Here is a 13,468-nt window from a genome sequence, read left to right on the forward strand (position 1 = left end):
GCAGGGCCTCAGGCATTGCAACTGGGATTGCAGGCAGGAAACTTTTGTGTCCCAGACCCTTTGTGAAACCACACCTATGGGTGAGATGGATTCAGAAAGGTAAGTAAACCTGATGCCAAGAGGCATGTGATTAATCCCTCTCTTTCCTCATTTAACGCTTATCAAGCAGCTCTCTGATAACCACAATGCTTGACCCCAGCCCTTGGAAGGGTGTGACTGTATCTGTCACCTTCCCCATTGTGTTCCCACATGTTGCACAGTGTCCAGCATACAGTAGGCAGCCTACACTGGGACTGAATAGACAATGCATGGATCATCTTGTCCACATGACAGTTGCAGTCCTCCCTGCATCCTGCTGAACTACATGAAACGGTCACTGTGGCAACTCAAATGAGGATTTCAAATGGTGCAACTTAATACATTGATAATTCTTATCCTGGCTCAAGGATATTTTACTTAGCATGAGACAATCTCTCACAACCTAAGTCTTTGGGGACCAACAGGAGAAGTCTCTTAGATGACAACCTCAGTGCCATTTAATAGAGACTAATTTCTATTAAATTTCATTTAATAGAGACTAATTTCTTCAGAAGGAGAAGTGGGTGACAGAGGATGAGATGGTAGGATGGCAGCACTGATTCGATGGACATGAACTTGGGCAAACTCTGGGAGATGGTCAAGGACAGGGAAGCCTGGTGTGCTACAGTCCATGGGGGTAGCAAAGAGCTGGACGTGACTTGGTGACCGAACAACAACAGCAACAAATTTCTTCACAATGGATAAGAGCTACAAGAAAGCAGAAGCTTGAGAAAGAGAACTCGTCTCTGGCTGCCACAAACAGAAGACATTTCAGAGAGGAGGCAGCGTGGGCTTAAAGAATATATGGAAATTTCGACAACACAGATGAAGAGTTGAAGGAAGGATGGTCAAGACCTACAGCAAATGGGAAAGACCACCGTTAGAGGTGGGAAGAGACACAGTGCAGTAAACCGTGAATGATCAAGTCCGTAAAGGAAAAGCAATGAGAGAGGAGACTGGCAGGGCCAGCAAAGGCCAGATTGTACACAGCGTCTGATGTTAATTGAAAACATTAGCAAAAGGAGTCCCTTAAGGGCTATGAGATGATTAAGAAGATCATTCTGTTCTAGGCAAAATGAGCTGGAGAATGGAACCAGGGGGCCAGCCAGGCAACCAGCCCTCCTGAGAGTCTCTGACGGAGACCTCAAAGCAAACATTAAGGTGGAGATACCTTTTTTAAGATCGATGTGAGGAAGAACCACTACTTTCATTGATATAACTAATTCAGATTAATCAGCTAAGCAATGCGTTAATCAGCTCATGCATCACCACCACCAACTCTTCTTCATCCTCATCATTTCCAGAAAGATTACTTTTGCCAGGTCTTGAATTCATTTACTCCTAATAGCTATCCATGTGGTAGGTATTATTATTTCCATTTTGTGGATGAGGAAACTGAAGCTCAGAGAAGGAAAGTACAGACAGGGTCACATATCTCCTAAAGAGTTAGTATTAAGACCTAGAATTTCCTGGCTCAAAAGCCTATGGCTGTCACAGTGGAAAACAGTATGGTAGTTATTCAAAAAGCTAAAAAGGGGGTTGCCATATGATCCAGCAATCCCATTTCTAGGCATATTCCCAGGAAGAACTATAATTCAAAAGAAATATGCACCCCTATGTTCATAGCAGCACCATTCAGAACAGGCAAGACATGGAAACAACCTAAATGTCTATCAACAGATGAGTAGATGAAGATGTGGTACATATATACAATGGAATATTACTCAGCCATGAAAATGAACGAAATAATTCCATTTGCAGCAACACTGATGAACCTAGAGAATATCATACTAAGCAAAGTAACTCAGAAAGAGAAGATAAATACCATATGATATCAATTATTTGTGGAATCTAAAATATAATGCAAATGAACTTATCTACAAAACAGAAACAGACTAAGATATAGAGAACAGACTTGTAGATGTCCAGAGGTTGGGGGGCAGTGGGAGAGGGAAAGATTGAAGAGTTTGGCATTAGCAGATGCAAGCTATTATAAATAGGATAAATAGGTTGGATAAACAACAAGGTTCTACTGCATAGTACTGGGAACTATACTCAATATCCTGTGATAAGCCATAATGGGAAAGAATATGAAAAAGAGTATGTGTGTGTATGTGTGTGTAACTGAGTCATTTTGCTGTACAACAGAAATTACACAACAGTGTAAATCAACTATGTGTGCTGTGCTTAGTCACTCAGTCATGTCTGACTCTGTGACCCCATGGACTGCAGCCCGCCAGGCTCCTCTGTCCATGGGATTCTCCAGGCAAGAATACTGGAGTGGGTTGCCATGCCATGTTGGGATCTTCCCAACTCAGTGATCGAACTGAGGTCTCCCACATTGCAGGCAAATTCTTTACCAACTGAGCCACCAGGGAAGCCCAAATCAACTATACTTTAATAAACTTGGTGCTCTGTGATGACCTAGAGGGATGGGAGGGAGGCTTAAGAGGGAGAGGATATATGTATACTTACAGCTGATTCATGTTGTACGGCAGAAACCAATACAACATTGTAAAGCAATTATCCTCCAACTAAAAATAAATTTAAAAAATAGATAACGAATAAGGACCTATGTATAGCACGGGAATACTACTCAACACTCTATAATGACCTACATGGGAAAAGAATCTAAAAAAGATTCTTATATATATATACACATATATACATATGTATATGTACCTATATGTATAACTGACTCACTTTGCCATACAGCAGAAAGTAACACAATTGTAAATCATCTATACTCCAACAAAAAAATTAGAAAAAAAAAAAAAGCCCATGGCTGTCAAAGTGGAGGACAATCAGAGACAGGTATAGTTTTGGAAACGTAGTCCAGGGCCATCACCTCCCAGGGGCAGGAGGAAGATGGCAAAGGCCAACACCCAGGTGCCCCATTGCAGAAATGAAGATTCCATGCTGATTCCACAGTGAAGTTCCTCGGGTCCTACCTTGCTTTCTCCTTCAATGACAATGACAGGCACGGAAGTGGCAGGCCAGCGGTGTTTGGCTGGAAGGGGCTTGTCACAATTCCATAGAACTATAATCTGAAAGGGACAAGGGGTCATCAGATGGCTTGGTAAGGCTGGATTTACATAGGCTTCCAACCCGACATTTCTTCTTAAAGACAGAGAGAGAGAGAAAGAGAAGATGGTGTTCTAAGCAAGGCAGAGAGGCAGACCTCAAAACTGAATTTAAAGTGAGTCCACTACACTCAGTACACCTGAAACTAACATAACACTGTAAAACAACTATATGCCAAAAAAAAATTTTTTTTAAGTGAGTCTACTCCCGTACAACCCTCAGAACCCCATCACTCTAACAACCAGAGAGAGGGGACAAGAAGGGTAACCTAATAAACCCTATGTCAAGAGGGTAGGAGAAGGCTGAGGAGGAAAGAAGTCATGGCAGGGTTGTTGGCTCTTAAAAAAGTGGTTTTCTAAATTCTGATGTCTTATGATGACGAGGAAGATAACAGCCTTGATCAAACTAAAGAAAAATGCACACTGAACATCTGCTCTGAACTTGCACTACAGCAGGCAATGTGGGAGAAGGAAGAGAATTCAAGATCCGACTGGCATGAGCTCATGTTTTGGATTCTCCAGGATGGCAGCTTATTTCCTGTGACCTTATTATTGCCAATAAATGTGTTTAGCCCCCAAATGCAGACTTCAACGTGACTCCATTCTTTTCTCATATGTAAACCTTCTCGTGTAATTTACAATTCAGAAAAACCACTGTTAAGAGTAGGAGAGCAATGCTAATTTGGAAAACACTGTTACCATAGATATCATCTTCTGCTCCCAATTTTATAATTAGTCACGGCGGCTGTGAAAGAAAAGTTGACGCCTCCTGACGCCAACGAGTCAGTTTCTGCTGTTGAAGCTTAGTTTTCTGGGTCTTTTCAGGGGCCTTTCCAAAGTTCATTTTTCACTTTGACACTTAAAGATGAAATAATGTGTGTATATATTCTTTAGAGAGTGTGTTGGGGGACTCCCCTGGTGGTTCAGTGGTTAAGACTCCTCACTTCCACTGCAGGGGGCGTGGGTTTGATCCTTGGTCAGGGAACTAAGATCCCACATGCCATGGAACATGGCCATGAAATTTAAAAAAAAAAAAAAATAGAAATAATGCCACTTGCAGCAACATGCATGGACCTAGAGATTATCATACTAAGCGAAGAAAGTCAGAAAGAGAAATACAAATACCATACCCAACCATACCCAGTACTACTTACATGTGGAATCTTAAAAAAAAAAAAAAAGTGTTGGTATACATTTCACTTTACCCCAGAGCAAAGATCTCTTTGTGTACCAAGTTTCACTTCCAAGAACCTCTAAGCAGATGAAAAGGGAGTAACAAGGCATGACAAATGAAAGGGGAGTAACAGGGCAGGACGTGAGATGAGTCCCCGGGAGCCAGTGTGTAGCAGAGAAGGAGTGGGGGTCTCTGGTCCACTAAGCGGCAGGGAGCAGACGCTGGGTCAGCCCTCCCCACCTCCCCACTTACCTGGGCACAGTACTGGGACTTGGCTGCAGCCACGAGGAGTTTCAACACTGGCTGGGACTGAGAGACCAGGGGGGTCACTGCGTGGATGACTGCAGTGAATTTGGAGGGGGGCTTTAAACCTGAAAGAGCAAAGGCAGAGCAACCTAATGAAGCACTGAAAACAAGACTTTGAAAATTATCCCTCTCTGCTCCATCGCCTCACCCCACAGCTAATGTTCCCTTCTAGCATATTTTTCCTCTGCCTCTTATGTCTTGACAGAACAAAAACAAGGTGAAAAGCTGCTAGTGAACTGCTGCCTGAGTTTAGAGACCTGGATAATTTACAGTTTAAGGCCCATTTCCAGATTTTTCCTTTGATGGCCTTTTCCTTCCTCCCTCGGGGATACATCTTTGATCTCCCTTCTGCTTTTTAGGCACCCAGAGTCTAATTATACACACACACACATAACATTACTCACCACTCTTTACTCAAGAAAGGGTATAACTCTAGTTACTTACATCCTAGGCTGGATTTTAGTAAATGTGCTCGCTCTTCCAGGGTATTTGCATATATCTTATTCTCAATGATGTAATTAAAGGGCATTTAGGTTGCTTCCATGTCTGGGCTATGTAAATACTGCTGCCATGAATGCTCGGGTGTGTGTATCTTTTTGAATTATGGTTTTCTCCAGATACATGCCCAGGAGTAAGATTGCTGGGTCACAATGGTATCTCTATTTTTTATTTTTTAAGGGACCTGCATACTGTTCTCCATAGTGGCTGTACCAGTTTACATTCCCACCAACAGGGTAAGAGGATTCCCTTTTCTCCATACCCTCTCCAGCATTTACTGTTTGCAGGTTTTTTTGCTGATGGCTATTCTGACTGATGTCAGGTGATACCTCATTGCAGTTTTGATCTGCATTTCTCTAATAACTGGTGGTGTTGAGCATCTTTTCATGTGCTTTATGGCCATCTGTATGTCTTCTTTGGAGAAATGATTATTTAGATCTCCTGCCCACTTTTTGATTGGGTTGTTTCTTTGATATTGAGCTGCATGAGCTGTTTGCATATTTTGGAGATTAATCTCTTGTTGGTTGCTGGCTTTGCAAATATTTTCTCCTATGCTGCCATTTTGAAGGGCTTTTGCCTGATCACAACTATTTCAGATAATAACCAGCAAGTGGTCAAGATTAAAAGGCCAACATCCAGAGCCTAAGTGTCTAGGTCTGAAGCCCAGTTCTATCACTGAGTGGTGGTGGGATCATTACTTAACCCTCTGTGTTTCCACAGCAGTGAAATGGGACTGATGGCAACAGCAACAAAGTTACAGGGTTGTTATGAGAACAAATTTTAATGAGTTAATGCATACAGAGCATTTAGAACAGGACCTGCAAACACCAAGTACTCAGCATGAGCTCACCACCATCATCACCATCACTGTCACCGTCATCATTATTTTGGGGTGGAAGCTGCTCTACTCCCAAGAAATCTCTTCTTTATGTAGCAGGAAAACACAGCTGAGAGAAAAAGCATGTGGTTCAGACCTCTGCCAACTGTGTGCTCTGAAGCCCAAGGTGGAAAGGTATCATACATGTGCAAAATAACAACTGCCACCAAAGAGAAAGCCATGAGATGACTTCTTCTCCAAATGAGTTTTTTCATGAGAACTCACTGAGAAACAGGAGCCAGGTTAAAAGCCTCTTAAAACTTCATTAGTGGGGACATATGTACACCTATGGCTAATTAAAGTTGATGTACGACAGGAATCAAACCAATATTATAAAGCAATCTTCGTTCAATTAAAAAAAAAGAAAAGCAGACTAAGAAACATTAATACTATGGTAGAGCTCTTATTAGACTATTAGAATAAGCAGTATTTATCGATGATAGAACAGCTTTTATCTTGGAGGGGAGGGGTCATGCTGCCAATAAACTTGTTTAACATTTAAAAGAAAAAGAATAAATGTGAAATCCAAAATTCATCATGAATTATAATAAAAATAACAAATTAAATTTTAAAAAACTTCATTAGTATAGACTCATTAATTTCACATTTTAGCAGTTTAAATGTGAACAAGACAGTGGAAGGACACTGAAGTTAAGCTTTGAGAGTGACTGATAAAGGTAAGAATCAGAATGTATATCTCAAAGAATTATATGGATCTTTTGGCAGAGAAAATTACATCATCTGACTAGTACTTCAGTTTCACGTTGGAAAGAAACTAGCTTTCCCACTAGTGAAATACACATTTAAGGCTTTGCCAAGTAAGAAGAATAAATATGATGCAGGGGATTCCCTTAACAGTAAGGACAAGCCACTGCTTTTAGACTTTCCTGTAATGGTTTAAGAAGCAACATTTACACATTCCTAACGTGCTAACTTGACTAACTCCACACAAAAATCTGGAGTCTTTTTACCACATCATGCTTTATTATCCCAAGGTTTCTCAAATTTGGAACTGTGACTGAGGGGAAATGTCCAAGATGTTACCAACATTAGAGCAAGTGGGGCTCCAAATACTGGGGCAGTCAAAAAGTTTGTTCAGGTTTTTCCGTAAGACGGTGCAGAAAAACCCGAAGGAACTTTTTGGCCAGCCCAATACATGAATGTCTATGGCGATAATGGCAGCCTTTTGTAAAGCTTCATCTCTCGGCCTGTTTCCTTTTCCTTATATGACCAGCGTAAAAGTTGCCTGGAGAAGGAAATGGCAAGCCACTCCAACATTCTTGACTGGAAAATTCCATAGACAGATGACCCTGGTGGGCTATACAGTCCATGAGTTTGCAAAGAGCAGGACACGACTGGGCGACTGAGCACAAAAGCTTCTTGAGAGCAGAGCTTATATCTCCTTTGACTTTTTATTCCTACCACCTAGCACTGCATTAACACGGCACAGAAGAGGAGCAGAATGAAGTGAATAAGTTTGTCCTTTGTCCTATATTCTTAAATCTTTTCCCTTTCCCTTTATTAGTTTGGTTTTTCTTTGATCTGAGACAAAGAAGTTAGGATTGTGGAGAAAAAGAAAATGTAGGAAGAGCCCTCTTAGATTCATTTTATACATGATAAGACTCAAAATTATAGCAAACTCATTGTCATGTTGGGGTTTTCTTGGTGGCTCAGACAGTAAAACATCCACCTGCAATGCAGGAGACCCGGGTTTGATCCTTGGGTTGGGAAGATTCCCCTGCAGCAAGGAATGGCAAAACACTCCAGTATTCTGGTCTGGAGAATTCCATGGACAGAGGAGACTGGCAGGCTACAGTCCATGGGGTAGCAAAAGAGTAGGACACGACTGAGCAACTTTCACTTAGATTACTTAGACTGTTGTGATCAGAATGATCTGTAATTTGGGGAGCCTTCTTCTTAAAAAGCAACGACTCTACTAAATGTAAAGAACAGCGGCTCAGATCAGGAATGAGTTTTTCACTTTGCAAGGCTCTGCTGGATTTATAATTCATGACCTTGATAAACCATTTAGGACAGGGCTCCAGAAAGCAGTCTCCAACACAAGGTGTTACAAAGTGCTGAGATGGAATCAAAAAATTGAGGGACTTGAGTTCTAGAAAACCTCTGGAGGGTAAACCAGAATAGCTCTGGGGAAGGCATTCACTTACCTAAATTAGCATAGTAGTAAGGGAAATCTCCCAGATAAGACGAATACTGTGGTAGGACGAACAATCCCCCAGGATGTTTGTTCCATATTAAACTGTTACGTGATATGTGCTTGAATATTCTGTCCTGAATAATCTAGAAAATAAAAATATTGGCACATGGTGAGGAGGAGACGCTGATGATATCTGATGAGGAACACATTCAGTCCAAATTTGAGGGCTGATGCCAGTAAAAGTACTGGGTCTACCCCCACCCCCCATGCTCCAATTACGAAAATGTTTGGGATACATAGAAAGTGACAGAGTGTTGGAAGAGAAGGAGAGAGAGAGAGGAAAGAGATGGTTAATTCAATTGTCTAATTATACTTCAGTTTCACCATAAATTCTATCTAGTCTTTCTATTGTTAAGTCTGTGCTCCTTTCAAAGTAGAGTGTGTAGAAGAATTATTTTCCTTAATGGCTGATCTTCCAGATCCCCAACATTGAAGATCTGGCCTCAGTGCACGGAGATGTCCATGTAGAGACTGAGCTGGGAGCGTCTTGGAAGGCATGCACGTTTACAAGCAGCTGAGGTTTTGATCTGCTCCTTTAATTCAGGAGGCAGGTTTATTTGTTTGACATAGTTTCACTGCCCTTTCATATTCAATTGTAGGACTTTGGGGTACTAGTTAGCTGCAGTTTTTCTAACTTTAATCTCAGAAAGCAGTGACTTAACTAACAATTACTCAAAACAACCTACATAATAGGACAAAAACTATGGCATATGAAGACTAATAATAGCCAAGCTAGTTCATTAGTTTCTTCGGACTTGAAGACCTTGCAGATCATTAAATTCTACATTTAGAGTCAAACATTCTCCCATCCTGAATCATTTGTCAGATGAATGTGATTAGTCTACTTCACAGATTTCTCTCTGTGACTTTCAAACTCTTGTAATTATACCATCTACTCATTAAGATATGATTTGGCAAATAATTAACTTGATACAGAATTTCAAGTTTTCAGCATTTTTCCTGTGTGTGTGCATAAAAAAAAGAAAAAGCCTAGTATGTATCTCTAGAGATTTAAGACCAAAATCATCATTTTCCGGGTCCCCATTTAACGCAATGTGATTTAAGTACAGACCATTTTAAATGGAGTTGTATTATTTGCTAAGATTATTACCACCCTCATCACATCCCACATGGTGACTAGACAAGTAATAAAGTGAGCTACATTTATCTTCGCAAATCTTATTGTGTTTATATTTCTTAATAAGAGAGAAGAAAGGAAGCAAGGAGGAAATTTAGAACTCAAATATCTTAGTTCAATGATTTCTGCAGTTTCTCTTTCCTTAGATCAAAACTTCTTGTTTTATATGACTTGGCAGAGGTTTCAAATTTGGGGAAGATTTTAGAAACTTCACTCAAATGTTAATGCTTGTTCTTTGCGGTACAACAGAGATGTGTTAAAATGCTGTTGTCTAGGCATTAATTATAAGAAAATTGTCATGGTTGTGAAGAGTTTTTACATGGTTTGCAATTCCACTTTGTACACCATTTATTCCAGTTTTTAATTATTTGCACTTTCCTATTCTACTGTCAACTTATTTTCCTTTATAGGTTTTCATTCAGGTCCTTTTTTTTGCTTTCCAAATTTATACACCTTCAAGCATGTGGTCACTGAAATTCTGGATATCAAGACACAGAACACATTGATAGAAGACTGTGTCATAAATCCAACCTACATACAAGTGACATAGAACTCAGAGATGTCACAAATTGAATCTCCACTCACTTTGGGTCTCTGGATGGTACGATTCTCAGTGTCCACTCTTTTTGGTTCAGTATCACAACACTGCCATCTTTTTGAATTCAGGGATATGATAAGTCATAGTATTCTTCCGAATTACCAAAAAGCACTTTATACTCTCTTCATACACATCTTGACAGGGCAATATCAAAAAAGGTAGAAGAGCAATAACAAATGTTGAATATAATACAGGTCAAGCAATTTGCCACCTTTATGACTTACTATACTCATATGTAATAAGCGTAAAATATCACACTAATTACAACAACCTCCAGAATCTGTTAGGGATAGTTGCCTAAGTCTTCATACTTATGACTTGACTTTTTTTTTTTTTTGCCTTTAAAAAAAAAAACAAACAAACTCATTCCTGTGTTCATTGTCTAAGCATGGATTTTCCCATTTTTACACAGCTATACTACCATAGGTATTGTATATTACAGATCTTTCCATATTATTAATAGTATTCATGGTTTACTTATCCTAAATGACCAACAATAGTGCAATTATTTCCATGCAAATCAGTGAGCTAAAACTTGCCACATTTAGGACTGATGCCTTAAGATTTTGTCAAAGAGTATGACCACTTTAAAGGCTGTTCATATGTATTGCCAACTGTCTTTCTGAAAGGTTGATATCAACTTGGCTTATCAAAAGTTTGACAGAGTACGGATTTAACTTCACCAAATAGAAAGGTCATTTTGTCCCTCTCCTAATGCCTAAGTCTCCCTAATGCTACACTGGACAGCTCCCAGGATCCTTGGTACTCACTCTTTAATTGTTGTGGACAAAGACATCATATTTAAAGGTTGGATACTATAAAGAAAATCAAAACACACATGCACATAAAATTTACCCAATTTTTTTTTCCTTATAGCCCCACATGGAACCTTCAGTAAGGATAGTATTCCTTATTAATGTGAATTCAAAGGGAAGACTGACAGGCTCCTTATTTTTCATTTTTATGTGCCATCTATTTTTAAAATAATGGACTATTGGTTACAGGTTACAGTCATTCTAGGTGACCCTGACTCGGTCTTTTGACAAATGCAGTGTTGCCTAACACACGCAGGCCTGCCATATGCCACTTTGCTCCAAACTAAAGCGATCTTCTATTTCTATTCTCTCACTGATTTTAAATTTTCATTGTACAGCAGCATCAGCAGTACTACAGTCTGAATGTGTATGGTTAGAGGTAAGTGAAGAGAGAAATGGAGACTCCTTCATAGAACTTCACTTTAAACTGTGCTTTCCAAGCTAACATGCGCTGTTCTCATGTGTTATGACAATTTCACGCCCTTTTCTTTTGCTCAGCCTGATTCCGACTGAGTTCCTAGGGTTCAGCCCTTAGTGCCAAGTTACTGTCGTACAATATTCTGAAAAATAATGGAATCCATGAACATTATTTCTGCAGCATTTTATCACTGTCCCTATCCTTACTTCTCAGTCTGCACCAAAAAACGAGCTCCAAAGAGCCTAGCTCTTATTAAATCGCTCCTAATTCTAAGGTGCAGAATTTGGAAATCTCAATCAGACTGGAAATACTAGCCAAATCCCAAGCAGGACAGAGTGCAACACAGTCGAATGTACGCACAACTTGACCCTGGTGTTAGACAGAAGGATGAAGCATCCTGTTTCCAATTTTATCTAAGCACTACTACAACTCTAAGGCTCATAATCTCCAAAGAGCAAGTAATTCCCTTCCCGTGACCCAGAATACAGCACGGAAGCAAGAAAGAGCCTGAGTGTAGAACATCCCCTTAGCAAGAGACCTTCAAATCTACGCTGTCCAAGGGTAACGCCGAATAATCCTCAGACAGCAGGCACTCCAGCAGGGACTGAAGAATTCACATTACCCAAGTTCTAAGCCACGCAGGAATTTTTGATTTGTGATAGTTAAATCGTTCTTATGAACATGTTGGCTGTTTATCTGTGTATGTGGATGGCATTTTCTGCTATTTTTCTCTGCTTTTCTGTTTACATTGGATCCTGGGGTAATCTGAGCTCTGATTTAAAAAGGGAAACTGAATGGTATCTCTCATGCAATTCAGTTGAGAGGTCAAACTGTTACAATCCAATTTTGGAACTATATGAGGAGATTTTGACAGTTGCTATAAATTTGAATGAAGTATATGGTTTGTAGTGTTTTAAAAACAACTGTGTTTTCTCTAAAGAACTGCCTGGCTCAAATCCAAGGAGAAGTAGGCCTTTCCAGGCACAGAGATGAAAACAGTTTGGCTTAAGATCCTATGCTGATGAATATAACATATCCAACTGCTATTATAGGATAATTGAGCACTGTTAAGTTAGCAGGCAAGAGCTATGCAATAAACCACACTCAAAGGAAATGTAATTAATGAAATACCATCTTTCATCTGGCAAATTAGCAAAGTTGTGCGTGTGTGTTTTAATTATGATCCTGAAGGTTGATAAGGTTACAGTGAAAGAGGGTCGTCCCCAGATGGCTTGTGGGAATCTAGATGGATACAACCTTTCTGAAGAGTAATTTGGCAATACATATCATGAGCCTAGTCATGCCTGGACCCTTGGCCTGAGTAATCCTATTTCAAGGACTCCATTCTAAAGAGACAGTCTAAGATACATGTGGAAAGTCTTTGATTGGATAAAGGGCTATCTCTATCCAAAAAAAAAAAAAGAATGACTGAATTAGAGACAACAGTAATAGTCAAAAATAGCAGGTCAGTTAATAAATAGAGGTTCACCAAGAGATGAAATATAGGGTGAAGAAATGAAAACACATGGTCTCAGTGTATAGACAAAGATGCATAAAAATGGCCTGTGGAAACACTGAGGAAAGAATAACTTAAGAAATATATTGTGGGAACTCCCTAGTGGTCCACTGGTTAGGACTCCATGCTCTCACTGTCAAGGGCCTGGGTTCAATCCCTGGTCTGGGAACCAAAATCCCATAAGCTGTGTGGTGTGGCCAAAAAAAAAAAAAAATCAAAAAAAATTTAAAAATTTTGTATTGGGACAACTACAGAACAATTGGTCAAAAAAAAAAAAAAGTTCGGTTTAGGTTTTTCAACACAGATCACATACAAAGTAAACTGGATTAAAAAAATTAATTGGCTATACTCCAGTACAAAATACAAAGCTTTAAAAAAAGTGTGTGGGTGCATGCTAAGTTGCTTCAGTCATGTCCAACTCTCTGCGACCCTATGGACCATAGCTTGCCAGGCTCCTCTGTCCATGGGATTCTCCAGGCAAGAATACTGAAGTAGGTTGCCATTTCCTCCTCCAGGGGAATCTTCCTAACCCAGGGATCGAACCCACATCTCTTACATCTCCAGCACTGGCAAGCAGGTTCTTTACCACTAGTGCCACCTGGGAAGTCCCAACATGAAAGCAAATACTAGAAAATACGTGTGTGTCGGTTATGCATAAATAAAATTATGAGTCAAAAAGTCCTTTCTAAATAGTAGCAAATGGAAAAGACACAAGTAAAAAGACTTCCCAATCATAAACAAAACAGAAA

At 39.9% G+C, this 13,468-nt stretch overlaps 1 protein-coding gene across 1 annotated transcript in view; it reads right to left on the bottom strand.

Annotated features, from left to right (window-relative positions):
* EXT1 (exostosin glycosyltransferase 1) overlaps window positions 1-13,468 on the bottom strand; it is a 301,860-nt gene that overhangs the window by 15,879 nt on the left and 272,513 nt on the right. Inside the window, exons 5-7 of the mRNA XM_081505276.1 lie at window positions 8,185-8,317; window positions 4,588-4,706; window positions 3,030-3,125 (exon numbers count right to left, since the gene is read on the bottom strand). Coding sequence (XP_081361402.1) covers window positions 3,030-3,125; window positions 4,588-4,706; window positions 8,185-8,317 — 348 coding nt within the window. The remainder of the gene's footprint in view (window positions 1-3,029; window positions 3,126-4,587; window positions 4,707-8,184; window positions 8,318-13,468) is intronic.

This window comes from Giraffa tippelskirchi, chromosome 6, assembly GCF_054371585.1.
Source record: "Giraffa tippelskirchi isolate mGirTip1 chromosome 6, T2T-mGirTip1v1.2.pri, whole genome shotgun sequence".
In the NCBI taxonomy this organism is placed as follows: Eukaryota; Metazoa; Chordata; class Mammalia; order Artiodactyla; family Giraffidae; genus Giraffa; species Giraffa tippelskirchi.